The sequence below is a fragment of the Vulpes lagopus genome, chromosome 8, assembly GCF_018345385.1.
Source record: "Vulpes lagopus strain Blue_001 chromosome 8, ASM1834538v1, whole genome shotgun sequence".
NCBI lineage: Eukaryota > Metazoa > Chordata > Mammalia > Carnivora > Canidae > Vulpes > Vulpes lagopus.
In genome coordinates this window covers 67,581,233-67,597,814 of record NC_054831.1, presented here as the reverse complement: position 1 = coordinate 67,597,814, position 16,582 = coordinate 67,581,233, and the positions used below count along the sequence as shown (strand labels likewise).

The 16,582-nt window shown below is 37.2% G+C and overlaps 1 protein-coding gene across 2 annotated transcripts in view; it reads right to left on the bottom strand.

Moving 5' to 3' along the window:
• YME1L1 (YME1 like 1 ATPase) overlaps positions 1-16,582 on the bottom strand; it is a 46,424-nt gene that overhangs the window by 14,489 nt on the left and 15,353 nt on the right. For both annotated transcript variants that reach the window (XM_041765733.1, XM_041765734.1), the window contains exons 3-8: positions 10,222-10,384; positions 7,987-8,085; positions 6,374-6,483; positions 4,309-4,459; positions 3,825-3,908; positions 1,912-1,994 (exon numbers count right to left, since the gene is read on the bottom strand). In XM_041765733.1, coding sequence (XP_041621667.1) covers positions 1,912-1,994; positions 3,825-3,908; positions 4,309-4,459; positions 6,374-6,483; positions 7,987-8,085; positions 10,222-10,384 — 690 coding nt within the window. The remainder of the gene's footprint in view (positions 1-1,911; positions 1,995-3,824; positions 3,909-4,308; positions 4,460-6,373; positions 6,484-7,986; positions 8,086-10,221; positions 10,385-16,582) is intronic.

Here is a 16,582-nt window from a genome sequence, read left to right as displayed (position 1 = left end):
AATAAATAAATAAATAAATAAATAAATAAATAAATAAATAAATATCTTTTAAAATGTTTTTTAAAGAAGAGAGATTTGGCTCTTTATCAATTAAAATAAGTTTTTTAAATATTCAAAGACATCCATATACTAAAAGGAAGCCAAAAGGAAGCCAAACTACGTTTGGTCAAGGTAATGAATAACTTTAAATTGTAGGAAAGAGGAAAACAATTAGATGTCACCTACTACTCAGATTATATTTTTCTCTGCCCAATCTCAGTGTTAAGAAAATTCCCAATAGAAATACGTAAGATCTACACAGGAAAACAGAGTTTAGGGGATTAAGGCAATGAATGAAGTTATAAAAGCCCTTGTTAGTATTTTTATGGCAGCTATATATAAAATTATTCCTATATAATCAGAAATTCTAGGCAAGGAAATGACATGCCTATATTAGTTCTTTAACACTCGGCAAAACTGATCACAGGTATCACCTACTGGCATACCTATTATGGAAAATTATTTTGGTCTATATAGGTCCTATAGTAATGGTAACAATATAAAATTATAGCAATAATTGTAATATTTGTATATATTCGCACAGAAAGCTTTTGACAATCTAAAAATGTTGTGATGTCTCCATTTCTAGTATTATCAGCATGTCTTCTTTAGCTTCGTACTCAGAAGTGGACTCATTCCAAAAGAAGTGTAACATACGGAGTAATGAAATATATCTTTTGCAGGGAGAAAGTAAGAATGCCTTGCTGACCAGTCTCAGCACAGGTTCAGTGTAACGCAGGCTCTCTGACTGCACACCTTAAACAAAATGGGAAGGGCCTTCTGCACTAATGACTCAAGTTTTCAAATACTCATTGCACCAACTTCTTCCTCAATTATTCCCTTTTTTGTGATTCCAACAGGGTTCACAGCTGTTTAAATTGCAAAGGGAAGGAAAAGACTACTTGGTATAAAATTATCATAGTGATTCCTGATACTTTATTCCCTAATAGTTGTGAAATAGGTCGTGAAAAGTATTTATGCATAGATAGAGAACACAGTGTGTAAAGAGGAAAAGCTCTCATTCTGTTCTGTATTAAAGTAGCTTTTTCATTGGTCAGTAAAAAAATCAGGAGCATTAATTCTTCAAGATCTTTGCTCTCTTTCTCTGGCTAGAAATGTTCTTTGCTCAAATACATGCATGTTATGGGGGCGCCTGGCTGGCCCAATCAGTAGAGCATGTCACTCTGGATCTCTGGGTTGTAAAGTCAAGCCCCATGATAGCTATAGAGATTACTTAAAAATAAAATCTTAAAAAAAAAAAAATACATGCTTCTTCAAATCTTCTTCAAATCTTCACTCAAATATCATCTTCTCAATCATACACTGAACATCCCCACTTAAAATTGTGACCTTTCTCTCAAAACTCCTAATCCTCTTTAACCTGCTCCATTTTTTCCCCATAACATACTCTATTATTTCTTATATGCTGTGTGATTGTCCAATTTCTGTCAGAATTAAAAATCCATGATGGCAGAGATTTATTTCTTCTATCCCAATATCTAAAGGAGGGCTGGAGAACATGTAATGAAGCTTAAAGTTCCAAGGTTCCAATCATGACTTGGTCTTTTGTAATCTCCATACACCCATCCAAGAGCACACCCCCAGTGGCCTCAGCCCAAAAGAGAGTGCTATTACCCAGAAAGTTCCTAGGGATTCAGAGCCCTGTGTCAAACACTGGGGTCTCAAAGACTAAACTGTAGAACCAAAGATGCACCCAGTGCTTGTCACTTAGGGAATTATAAGAGTTTTAGCGCCTGGAACTGGAGTAGAGACCAATATGTATATTTTCTACTTTATACCTTTAAAATCAAATATTAGCCCTACATAATAAGATAGTATTTGAAGAAAGAAGGGTAAACTTTTTAAACTTACTCCTTTGACATGTTCAAAGGTGACATTTTTCATCTGGACAGGATCTACTGCAGAATCAAGCCCCGTTGTTGTCCGGAAGCGGACTAAGGAGAAAAGAAATGTTTATATATTTGATAGATTCATAAAATTCCAACCATCTTATTATGGACATGTAAGAAAGTAAAGAAAAACTATACCTAAGTTTACATACATTAATTCACAGTGAAGTACAGACACTAGGTCTTCTGGATTTCTAGACTATGTACAAGGAATAAATGATTCACATTAGAATGACATCTTTATATGTTTCAATTAAAATGAAAAATTGTTTCCTTCTTCTCCTGTAATATGTAACAATAGATATTTAAAACATTCTCAAACTCCAATGTGCATAAAAATCACTTGAGAAATGTGTTAATACAAGTTCCCAGGACATGCCCAAAACTTCAGGTCTGTAGATATTTAGAAGGCAGTCCAGGAGAGCGCATTTAAAAAAAAATTTTTTTCATTTGGGGTGCCTTGGTGGCTCAGTTGGTTAAGTGTTTGACTTCAGCTCAGGTCATGATCCTGGGATCCTGGGATGGAGTCCCACATCAGGCTCCCTGCTCACCGGGGAACCTGTTTCGCCCTCTCCCTTTGCTGCTCCCCTTGCTTGTGCTCTCTCCCTCTCTTGTCAAATAAATAAATAAAACCCTAAAATAAAAAGATAGAAATTTGGATGCCAAAAAACCAATAGGCAAAAATACAGAGATAACAAGAAAACACTTATCAAGAATATACAAATTGGAAGAGCAAATGTTATACACTAATTCTACAATGGACACTAATAGTTTTAGTCCACTAAATTGTTTATTTAAGGATGTACACAAATGGACTTAATAAAGCAAATTAAATAGAGCCAAACAACTTGAACCTTGTAAGAAATTAATTACCCAAAAGCAACACACTTCATATTTTGATATACACTTTGCTTAACGTAAGAAATTAATTAAGAAACATAAAAGAATAACTAGATTTCATCCCACCCTTCCAATATCACTCAGTGTCCCTATACTGGTTCAGTTTTGAAAATAAGGAGACAAGAGAAGCTGACTCTAGCTATCAAAAGAATATTCCTGAATGTTAAAATCTCATCTCAGGTTTGATGCCACAAAAAACTTAAAATATCTGGGGTTACATACAAGTTCTGGGATGAAGTCCTGATCCAGGTCAACTGATATTCTTTAACTGTATATGTATTTTTCTCTCAAGGTAATCAATCACAAAGAACATAGAGAACACAGGGTAAAAAGTGAATAGATGAGAAAGCAACAGGAACCACTTAAAACTGACATTATTCATTGCAGACTGGCAAACTGAGAAAACGAAACTCATTTAAAGTGATTTTAATTGTCTATTAAATATTTAATCATGTATTATATATAAATTTTTCATCAATTTATTAGTGTCTTTGAAATAAGTAACTATTTCTTTGTATTGCTATTATACAATTGTTCTACAAGTTTTTTAACTTTTATAACTGGATAGGTATAATTTTCTAAAAATCTGGAAAAACCACTCATAGGAGTTAATCCAACACTTTTGCTGCAACATAATCCTTGGAACTTTAACAAAATATTAATTATTTTCTCAAAAATAAAACTTAAAATTTGTACAGTGTCTGAAGCAACTTTTCCAGTAATCCACAAAGCAATGTAAATATAATAAGCCCTGACAATGTAGATGGCATGTAACTATAACAGATTAAAACTTTTCTACTGCAATGCAAAAAAACAATCTCAAATTGACCCAATCTGTGAAGTGTTAACTTAGGAAAGAAAGGCCTAGACACCAAACAGTAAATGTTTCCTCTCCTAAGTCTTAGCCAGACTATGAAAAAAAATCAACTATTTAAAAGATTTTTTAAAAGTCAGATAAATAAAAAGAGCCTTTACCAGATAAAAATGGGTTTTTTAATAGTCCATAAATGCCAAACAGCAGCAAAACGAAGAGAATTAGACGAGTTCGTCTCAGAGAATCTAGAGGAGGAAAAATAAGCTTAAATCAAATGACAATAATGACAAATGACAGATTGATGAAAAGTGTTAGGTTACTGATGGTAATCACATTTCATCACATGCAATTCTGGAACCCGGCATTCTTTTGTGTAATTGCCAGGATTTCCTTTCAACACCCTGTTACCAAAAGCCTCATGAAGGCATTCATGCTTCTGTCCTTGACTTTGGTTCTCATTTGAGAAAAGGGAGAGTGTCAATAGATATTTTCATTTTGACACAGCCTAAGTTACAAACACAATGGAATATAACCAATGAAAAGGGTCATACCTGCTAGAAAAAATATTTAGAATCACTTAAAGGTAGGACTATGACTTCTTTTTAGATATTCTTCCCAAATATGGATAGTGTCAAATCAACTTACCATTAGTTTTTTGCATTAGTGCTTGAGCTTTCAGAAAACCCTCTGCAAAACCAGTTTTAAATGCATCTTGGTGAGCTTCGGGTATATTTTTGGTTTTCATAAGTTTGTCCAAACTCTCAACATCTGATCCTCTGTCCCGCAAAAGGAACCCCTAAATACACAAACGCATCAGTACCAATTATAGAGAGAACATTGCCCAAAAATATAGTGACCACTCACAAAAAATTCATTCAAAAATTCTAGAATTTCGAATTTTTATTATCCACCTAAAGAGTTACACTAAGACTCAATAATAAATTACTTAATGGCTAAGAAACTAACTTTGGACCTTATACTTGCATCAATCAATTAAAATACAGAAATTCTCTCTAAAAGCACTACTCTGAAACCTGCTTACATATATGTATGGACTTAGGGTTTTAATGGTTTGATGTTCACACTCCTTTATCTCTACTAGAGGAAAAACTTCATTAATTTATTAAATGTTTACTGAGAACCTTTTATATCCTTAGCCTTGTGTAAGTTCTAAAAATGTGAAGATAAATAACCAATGATCTGAATGTTCTCAGTCTACTAGAGGAGAGAGATACACAAATAACTAATTTTAAAAAATCATTTTGATATGTTAAAGTTCTAGGTTTGGGGGGACCTGGGTGCCTCAGTCGGTTAAGCAACACTTGGTTTCAACTCATGTCATGATCTCAGGGTCAAGGGACCAAGCCTATCCTCAGGCTCTGAACTCAGCACAGAATCTGAAGATTCTTTCCCCTTCCTTTTCCTTTCCCTCTGCTCTCATGTGCTCTCTCTCTCAAATAAATAAAATCTTAAAAACGACAACAACAACAACAAAGTTGTTTTAGGTCTGGGGTAAAATAAATGCTACTTCAGGAAGTCAGGATTTCTAAATCACAGGCAACAGGATTTCTAAACCACAGGGAACACAAACAACATAACAGAGCCATGAAATAACAGGTCTTAGTGCTCAAGAACTGCAAGCAATCTTGTTTGATAGGACTTTAAAATGCCAAGAGAGGAGTAGGGTGGAGGTTCAGGGGGGGGTGCTATATTTAAAGATGAGAATAGGAAAATGGTAGGCAGAGGCCAAATGGATATTACAGCAGGAATTTGACAATAAAGCAAAGTTATACAATTATTATTACATTAATACATTTTAGACAGATGATGGGTTGGTGGCAGTCTAGAGGCTAGTAAGTAACAAAACTAAAGGCAAGGAGACTAAGGAGAGCCTGGATGGCTCAGCTGGTTGGGCATCTGATTCTTGACTTCTGTTCAAGTCATGATTTCAGGGTCATGTGATCAAGCCTCATATCGGGCACCATCAGTGCCAAGCCTGCTTGAGATTTTCTCTCTTTTTGAGTCTCTTTCTCTCTTAAATAAAATATTCTTTTAAAAAAAACAAAGGGGCACCTGGATGGCTCAGTCACTTAAGCATCTGCCTTTGGCTCAGGTTATGGTACTGGGATGAGGTCCTAGGACCAAGCCTCACTTCAGGCTCCCTGCTCAGAGGGGAGCCTGCTTCTCCCACTCCCTTGGCTACTCCCCCTGCTTTTGCGTGCTCTCTTTCTAATAAATAACTAAAATCTTTAAAAAATAATAAAGGCAAGGAGACTAAATGAATGTTTACTAGAGTCCTTTGGGCAAGAAACTGTTATAGTCTATCTATGTAGTGGAATTGGTGATAAAGAGACAAATCTAAGAAATGTTTAAGAGGCTGGATCAACAGGACTTTAGTGATTAATGGATATGAGAGGGGAGAAAAGATGAACAAATCAAAGTTGATCACCAGGTTTCTAGCTTGGGCGGATGCTATTCATGAACACAGAGAACACACAGGTAGGTATGTAGGGAAAAGAATAAAGGGAGATGTCTAATAGACCAAGAGGAACACGACTGGCACCCAGAAGAGCTGTAGGTGTAATGATTACACAGGTTACTAGCCCTTTAGAAAATCAACTGGCTACTAAAAGAAATCAGATATTGAAGGTTCTCATTTTAATAATTTGAAAATGACTGCTTTTTCAAACAACAAAAAAGGTCTAATTACCTTTACAAACGATGGTGCTATATGCTGTGTCTCTGCTAATCTTTCAGAGGTGGACTGTAAACGTCGAGTTCTTGATTTCAAAGTTTTAAAACCCCGAGACTGTATGAAAACTGAACGGAACAGTATCACATTTACTTCTTATTGCAAATTTTATAAGAAAAATGCCTAAGATTCAAAACTGACACCAAGTCCATACATCCTAGTTTATTATCTCATTTTTTAACATAGTTCTTTGCCTGATACTTCACTACCCTGGTAATTAAAGTCATTAAAATGGATTGAATCTATAAATTAACTTTAAAGTTTCTTGGTAGTTTTAATATGTGAAAGAAAAAAAACCTCACTGATGAGCACAAATAAAAGTCATGGTCTAATTCCTCAAACCCCAATCGCACCTTCCAGAAGTAGCCACTGTTAACAATTTCACGACTAGGCCGCCTGGGTGGCTCAGTCAGTTAAGCATCCAACTCCTAATTTAAGCTCAGGTCTTGACCTCAGGATTATGAGTTCAAGTCTGCAATGGGCTCCACACCAGGCATGGAGCCTATGTAAAATAAATTAAAAGAATAAAAGTTTTGAAAAACAATTTCATGACTACCCTTCTATGTATGTGAACACATGCTCTTTCTATATAAGTAGTGTAAAATTTTTTGCCAATTATCTTCTTGCGCTTAACAGTATATCATGAATGATTTACAGAACAGGACAGACTGTGCATTCAATTTAATGGCTGCTAATATTTTTCAATTTATCACTGTACAGCAATTTAAATATTCAACCACTTTTCTACCATGAATATTAGTGGTTTCCTGTTTTCCTATTGCTAAAAATGCTGCAGTTAAAATTCTTGTACGTATCATCTTTTAGCACATGTAAACTGATTTCTTAAGAGTGAAACTGTGAGGTTGAATTATTTAACACTAAGAAACTGCCCTCTAAAAGACTGTTATTGATTTATACATCTACCAATGAATAGGAACATCCTTTTCTCCACATCTTTTGCCAACAGAGATTAATATAAATTTTTTATTAAGATTTTATTTGACAGAAAAAGACAGTGTGCACACCAACACAAGTAGGGGGGAGCAGGAGAGAGATAAATAAATAAATAAATATGCATCTTTGATTTTGCTATCAATGTGATGTCATCTACTTCATACCTTAGGGAAAAGTCCTCAAATTTCTGGTCCACTGATGAAGCCCCTCTGCTGCTGCCCTGACTTTTTCAACATTTTTTTTTCTGTCATTGCAATCGATTGAAACAATTTTGAAAATGAAATTTTAAAAATATGGGGAAGTAAACAAATATGTTTAGTTAATTATGTTAAAGGTATAGATAAGTTTCCTAAAGTTTGATTTACTATGGCACTTATCACTTACATTCAAAATTCAGCTATTATGTATTTTCCAAATCAAAAATTATGGACATACCCAAACTAATGGACTCCAAATACTGTATTAAAAATTATGGACATACCCAACTAATTGACTCTATCAGTTCTACCATGAGCTACAAACGAATGTTTACAAACATTAATACAATTAAGAAAGATAAATTAGAATTTGTTAAATATATATTAATTTTTTTCAAAATAAATACAGTTATTTCCTACCTGGCCAGTACTGAAGATCTGAACAAATACTTTTAAGAGTTCTTGAATGCTGTCTGTACAAGCAAGAGGAACGTAAAGTAGTAAACATATCTAAGTAACCTGGAGGAGAATTGAAAAAAGTAAATTTTCTATTTACCAAGCTAAAAAAGTAACAAAATATAATTTTACCAAATACTAGAAAAATAAAAGTATAAATTTAGCCTTTTATGTGTTCATATGGCTCTGCTTTTAGGAGTTTCTAAAAACACTTTTAGTCTAATTACAGTTCTTTATCACTTTACTATCATTTGGCCATTAGATTATCTTTTTTATCTTCTATATGACTATAGCTGCCAATGAAATTCAATTCAAACCAAAAGGAAAAGATATGTATGTTTAGCTAAAGTTACCTTTAGTTAGGAACACAAAGAAATAAAGAACTGCTATTTCCTAGGGACAATTTCAAAAACTCTAATAAATTATGTGATTAAACACTATAAACCAAAGCACAGTTATCTCTCTTTCTCAAAGATTCTGGTCACTGTGTACAAAGATAGTTCCTTCCAGAGCTGGAAGCCATAAACTTTGGTGATCCTTCAAATTCCCACTGTTGAGTAATGGGCCCCATCTTACTTTACACATCCATGATCCTAGGGAAAAAGCAGAAAGGAGCAATAGAAACTGGTTCTCATCTATCCCAGTTACAATTCAGGGATTTTTCTAGAAATCTTATCGTTAAGTCAACAAACTCCTTCATAATACCTCTGGCCTTCCTAAGCCAAGAAAGCAGTTGGCAATAGGAAAAAGGAAATGTAAGAAAAGGAAGGAAAAGGAAATGTAAATATGCAGACCAGAAGAACAACAGTAATATTACTACTACTACATAACAATGATAATAACAAAAATTTTACTCCAGTGAACACTTTACTATGAGCCAAGCATTATAGTATGGCTAAGTAAACTATTTAGATTATTTCATTTGATCCTGCAAAGATAAGGAGTTTTTCTTCATGCTTCATGAAAATGAGAAAATAGCAGTTTAGACGAATAAAGTAAATGTCACAGCTTGCTCAGTGGCAGGACTGAGTTTGATCCTAACCTACTCCTCACCCTTAACCACTAAGACTCAGGACTTCTCTCAGGAAGACAGTCGCATAACATAAAATAATAGAAGCAGATTTTTAACCCAAGCCCCCAAACACAAAAACTTCATTTTTCTCACTTTTAAATTCTTTATTTACCCTACAACCCATACATGTAATAAAGGCAATAGAATGATGAGTAAATGAATTAAGCTTGTACGAAGTACAGCCTTACATAAAATCTTTAGGGGCACCTGATTGGCTCAGTGGTTGAGCATCTGCTTTGGCTCAGGTGTCCTACATCAGGCTCCCCAAGGGGAGAGCCTCCTTCCCCCTCTGCCTATGCCTCTGCCTCTCTCTCAAATAAATATATAAAATCTTAAATAAATAAATAAACAAACAAACAAACAAACAAGTAAAATCTTTATCACAAAACTATTTAAATCCGCACTTTTTTCCTGGGCTGTTATAGCTTACACTGATTTTTAAAATATTTTCTTCCATCAATAAAACACAATTATTTTGATAAGTTCTAACATTAAGCATCATCCAAAAAGAAATTCATGAGACTAAAACCCCTTCTACAAACTACCCACTTATTTTAACACCAGATTGTAGCAAGACTTAAATAAGAAAATATACAGACATTCTTTTAAAAAAGGACTACGACTATTTCTTCAATGTATTCTTCAGGAACTAGTACAGTTCCTGGAATCCAATAAATGTTTGTCACCTAAATTTAAAACAACCCTCTGCTCTCCTAAAATCACATACTATGCTCTATTAGATCCTGGGACAAATAAAGAACCCTAGTGGAAAACCATTAATTTAATAAGATTTAATTTCATTTGGTATAACCTAAATACCGTTTATAGTTAAACATATCATTCCAAAGTTAATTTCTTAGTTTTGACAAAATGCACCATGGTTAACAAGCAGTTAACATTAGGAGAAACCAGGTGAAAGATATATAGGAACTTCAGTACTACCTCTGCAACTTTTCTGTGTATTTAAAATTATTCCGATATGAAAAATTATCAAGGAAAAGAAAGGAAAGGAATGGAACAGAACTCAGGAAAAAACTTGAACACAGTAAATGTTAATATGCTATCTGTTAAATTATTAGTAACTACAATGGCTTACTTAATTTGGAGCAAAACATACACTAACTTACCATATTTATTTTCGAAGAAGGACTGTGCAGAAACATGAGATGTATGCCAATGGGAAGAAACACTCTTGCCTTCACAAAATCCAGGAAGTAGACTGTCTACCAGTTGATCAATTTGTCCAATTTTTAATTCAGATAATCCAAGGTCTCTTAAGTTAAGTACAGGCTGTAAAAAATTGAGTCAACCAAGTTAGCATTATTATCAAGGTATTTAACTTAAAGAGTTCTTATCAATCGAAATAATATAGCTTTTAAAAAATCTACAAATGTATTGATTCCTCTTTTCTAATATTTAAAAACTAAATTGGAAAAAATAAAAATTGGTGCAAATATTTTAATTCTAGTTTTATGGAGATCAGTCATAAGGTTTGACAAAGGTTAAAATTATCGTATACCCAATAGTATCTCTAAGTTATGGACATTTAAAACTTCCTCAGTCTCTAATACCCATAAACAAAAGCCCATCTGCTTAAAAAAAAAAAGGGTATGCGGTTACCAGAGGACATATCACTTCTTTGGTCTCATTGCTGAGATCCTTCTTTGAACCGAGAGGTTCTATAGTTACCCATATCTAACTTTTAATAAGGAGGGAAACTGAAAAGGTAAAAAAATGTGTGAAAACTAGGCAACAAAGTACGATCACATTGAAATAGTTCTAAACTATCTACAAACAGGATATAAGTGAGTTATTTTCTTGTCCACAGGAGCTGTCAGGTAGACATAAAAGACAAGCCCCAGATACTAAATATTCAAGTGAGGAAAGCAAAAATAAACAGAGAAAGTATCAGCTTCTGATGACGATGTGAAGTCACATAGAAAAATAAATAAATAAATAAATAAATATAATCCATGGATTATATAGCTCTGGATTGATGTCACTTAGTAGCTTTGTGACAAGTGCTTTGTCACATATTCTTAGAATCAATTTCTTCATTAGTAAAATGACTGTGGACATGCCCTGCCTACTTCACAAGATGGTATGTATGGATCAGTAGAAAAGACCATGTCCCAAAAAAAAAAAAAAAAAAAAAAAAAAAAGAAAAGACCATGTGCTCATCTGACATCCTAACACTTGTACAAAGGTAGTTAAAGGCATGATGAAATAAAGTGCTCTGTACTAAAAACTACACAATATAAAGCATATTATTATGATGAAAAGAGCAGGACTACAACACTCAAAAGGTACTTTTTGAAAGTTTTCTTCTATTAGTTTTTTTTTTTTAAAGTGGGCTCCACAAAGAGCCCAATGTGAAGCCTGAACTCACAACTCTGAAATCAAGACCCAAGCTCAGATGCCTAACTGAAGGAGCCACCCAGGCGCCCCACAAAAGTTATCTTTTAAAATGGGAAGCCAAAAAATCTATTTACAGTACAAAGACTTCAAAAGGGAAATGCAGATTCTTAACTTAAAATTATTTCCCTTACTTATTGCCTGTTAGGTCCTTGAAATGTAAAGAAAAATAAGGTACATATAAATATAGCAATTATCATAAAACATAATGACTGGTATTACAGAGATATTTACAACAAAAAGTGGTAAGAAAGCAGAAAGCAACTAATTTCATAAGTCAGCAACAGCTTCACTGATTTGCAAAATGACAAAAAGTCTTGGGGTAAGGGACAAACAAAATATCATCAAAGGGCCTGGATTGTGTAATAAAATAAACTGGATAAAAGAAGGCTGACGGAACAAAAACAACAACAAAAAAAAATGGTATGAGCCTGAACCAAGCCCAACAAAAATTGGAAATAACAATAGAGATTTGGGAAGGGGGAGGGGCAAGATGGCGGAGGAGTAGGGACTCCAAGTCACCTGTCCTCAACAAATTACCTAGAAAACCATCCAATCATCCTGAAAATCTACGAATTCGGCCTGAGATTCAAAGAGAGACCAGCTGGAACGCTACAGTGAGAAGAGTTCGCGCCTCTATCAAGGTAGGAAGACGGGGGGGGGGGGGGGGGGGGGAGAAATAAAGACACAAAAGGTCTCCAAGGGGGAGGGGCCCCGCGAGGAGCCGGGCTGAGGCCGGGGCGAGTGTCCCCAGGACAGGAGAGCCCCGTCCCGGAGGAGCAGGAGCTGCACCGACCTTCCCCGCGGAAAGGCCTCCCGGGGAATTGGAGCAGGATCCCAGAAAGGCAGGGATGCCCTCGGGTTCCCTGGGGCAGTAACAGAGGAACCGCGCCCCGGGAGATGCGCCGAGCTCCCTAAGGGCTGCAGCGCTCGGCTGGACCCGGAGCAGCTCGGAGGGGCTCGGGCGGCGGCTCCGCGGAGGGGGTTGCGCGGCTCCGGGAGCAGCTCAGTGGTGGCGGCTCGGGCGGAGGAAGAAGCTCCGCGTGGAGGGGGCTGCGCGGCTCCGGGAACAGCTCGGAGGGGCTCGGGCGGCGGCTCCGAGGAGGGGGCTGCACCGCCGGGAGCGCGAATCCAACAGCGCAGGTCCCGGAGCACAGGGCACCGGGACACAGCCCAGGATCCGGCCTCCCCCGGGAAAGGCAGAGGCCGGGAGGGCCCAGGACAGCGAGGACGCTCCTGCCTGGAACTGAGCAGATCAGCGGCCCCGCCCAGGAGCCCCCAGGCCCTGCAGACAGAGAGCCCCGGAGCAACTGCGGCAGCTGACTCCAGGGTCCCAGAGCTGCCCCGGCCACTGTGGCTTCCTCCCGGGGCCTCACCTGGTGAACAATCCCCACTGAGCCCTGCACCAGGCAGGGGCAGAGCAGCTCCCCCAAGTGCTCACACCTGAGAATCAGCACAGCAGGCCCCTCCCCCAGAAGACCAGCGAGACGGACCAGTTCCAAGGGAAGTCAAGGGACTTAAAGTACACAGAATCGGAAGATACTCCCCCGTGGGTTTTGTTTTGTTTTTGTTTTGTTTTGTGCTTTTTTTTTTTCTTTCTTTCTTCTTGATTTCTGATTGCTTCCCCCACCCCCCCTTTTTTTTCCTTTCTTTCTCTTTCTCTTTTTCTTCTCTTTCCCCCCCCTTTTTTTTCTTATTTCTCTTTTTTCTTTTTCTCTTTTCTTTCCTTCTCTCTCTTTTTCTCCTTTACCCAATACAACTTGTTTTTGGCCACTCTGCACTGAGCAAAATGACTAGAAGGAAAACCTCACCTCAAGAAAAAGAATCAGGAACAGCCCTCTCTCCCACAGGGTTACAAAATCTGGATTACAAGTCAATGTCAGAAAGCCAATTCAGAAGCACTATTATACAGCTACTGGTGGCTCTAGAAAAAACCATAAAGGACTCAAGAGACTTCATGACTGCAGAATTTAGATCCAATCAGGCAGAAATTAAAAATCAATTAAATGAGATGCAATCCAAGCTAGAAGTCCTAACGACGAGGGTTAACGAGGTGGAAGAACGAGTGAGTGACATAGAAGACAAGTTGATGGCAAAGAGGGAAACTGAGGAAAAAAGAGACAGGCAATTAAAAGATCATGAGGATAGATTAAGGGAAATAAATGACAGCCTGAGGAAGAAAAACCTACGTTTAATTGGGGTTCCCGAGGGCGCCGAAAGGAACAGAGGGCCAGAATACGTATTTGAACAAATCCTAGCTGAAAACTTTCCAAATCTGGGAAGGGAAACAGGCATTCAGATCCAGGAAATAGAGAGATCCCCCCCTAAAATCAACAAAAACCGTTCAACACCTCGACATTTAATAATGAAGCTTGCAAATTCCAAAGATAAGGAGAAGATCCTTAAAGCAGCAAGAGAAAAAAAGTCCCTGACTTTTATGGGGAGGAATATTAGGGTAACAGCAGACCTCTCCACAGAGACCTGGCAGGCCAGAAAGGGCTGGCAGGATATATTCAGGGTCCTAAATGAAAAAAACATGCAACCAAGAATACTTTATCCAGCAAGGCTTTCATTCAAAATGGAAGGAGAGATAAAGAGCTTCCAAGACAGGCAGGAACTGAAAGAATATGGGACCTCCAAACCAGCTCTGCAAGAAATTTTAAGGGGGACTCTTAAAATTCCCCTTTAAGAAGAAGTTCAGTGGAACAATCCACAAAAACAAGGACTGAATAGATATGATGACACTAAACTCATATCTATCAATAGTAACTCTGAATGTGAACGGGCTTAATGACCCCATCAAAAGGCGCAGGGTTTCAGACTGGATAAAAAAGCAGGACCCATCTATTTGCTGTCTACAAGAGACTCATTTTAGACAGAAGGACACCTACAACCTGAAAATAAAAGGTTGGAGAACCATTTACCATTCAAATGGTCCTCAAAAGAAAGCAGGGGTTGCCATCCTTATATCAGATAAATTAAAATTTACCCCGAAGACTATAGTGAGAGATGAAGAGGGACACTATCTCATACTCAAAGGATCTATCCAACAAGAGGACTTAACAATCCTCAATATATATGCCCCGAATGTGGGAGCTGCCAAATATTTAAACCAATTAATAACCAAACTGAAGAAATACTTTGATAATAATACACTTATACTTGGTGACTTCAATCTAGCTCTCTCTATACTAGATAGGTCTTCCAAGCACAACATATCCAAAGAAACGAGAGCTTTAAATGATACACTGGACCAGATGGATTTCACAGATATGTACAGAACTTTACATCCAAACTCAACGGAATACACATTCTTCTCAAGTGCACATGGAACTTTCTCCAGAATAGACCACATACTGGGTCACAAATCGGGTCTGAACCGATACCAAAAGATCGGGATAGTCCCCTGTATATTCTCCGACCATAATGCCTTGAAATTAGAACTCAATCACAACAAGAAGTTTGGAAGGACCACAAACACGTGGAGGTTAAGGACCATCCTGCTAAAAGATGAAAAGGTCAACCAGGAAATTAAGGAAGAATTAAAAAGATTCATGGAAACTAATGAGAATGAAGATACAACCGTTCAAAATCTTTGGGATGCAGCAAAAGCAGTCCTGAGGGGGAAATACATCGCAATACAAGCATCCATTCAAAAACTGGAAAGAACTCAAATTCAAAAGCTCACCTTACACATAAAGGAACTAGAGAAAAAGCAACAAATAGACCCCACCCCCAGCAGAAGAAGACAGTTAATTAAAATTCGAGCAGAACTAAATGATATCGAGACCAAAAGAACTGTGGAACAGATCAACAGAACCAGGAGTTGGTTCTTTGAAAGAATTAACAAGATAGATAAACCATTAGCCAACCTTATTAAAAAGAAGAGAGAGAAGACTCAAATTAATAAAATCATGAATGAGAAAGGAGAGATCACTACCAACACCAAGGAAATACAAACGATTTTAAAAACATATTATGAACAGCTGTACGCCAATAAATTAGGAAATCTAGAAGAAATGGACGCATTCCTGGAAAGCCACAAACTACCAAAACTGGAGCAGGAAGAAATAGAAAACCTGAACAGGCCAATAACCAGGGAGGAAATTGAAGCAGTCATCAAAAACCTCCCAAGACACAAGAGTCCAGGGCCAGATGGCTTCCCAGGGGAATTCTATCAAACGTTTAAAGAAGAAATCATACCTATTCTACTAAAGCTGTTTGGAAAGATAGAAAGAGATGGAGTACTTCCAAATTCGTTCTATGAGGCCAGCATCACCTTAATTCCGAAACCAGACAAAGACCCCACCAAAAAGGAGAATTACAGACCAATATCCCTGATGAACATGGATGCAAAAATTCTCAACAAGATACTAGCTAATAGGATCCAACAACACATTAAGAAAATTATTCACCATGACCAAGTAGGATTTATCCCTGGGACACAAGGCTGGTTCAACACTCGTAAAACCATCAATGTGATTCATCATATCAGCAAGAGAAAAACCAAGAACCATATGATCCTCTCATTAGATGCAGAGAAAGCATTTGACAAAATACAGCATCCATTCCTGATCAAAACCCTTCAGAGTGTTGGGATAGAGGGAACTTTCCTCGACATCTTAAAAGCCATCTACGAAAAGCCCACAGCAAATATCATTCTCAATGGGGAAGCACTGGGAGCCTTTCCCCTAAGATCAGGAACAAGACAGGGATGTCCACTCTCACCACTGCTGTTCAACATAGTTCTGGAAGTCCTCGCCTCAGCAATCAGACAACAAAAAGACATTAAAGGCATTCAAATTGGCAAAGAAGAAGTCAAACTCTCCCTCTTCGCCGATGACATGATACTCTACATAGAAAACCCAAAAGCCTCCACCCCAAGATTGCTAGAACTCATACAGCAATTTGGTAGCGTGGCAGGATACAAAATCAATGCCCAAAAATCAATGGCATTTCTATACACTAACCATGAGACTGAAGAAAGAGAAATTAAGGAGTCAATCCCATTTACAATTGCACCCAAAAGCATAAGATACCTAGGAATAAACCTAACCAAAGAGGTAAAAGATC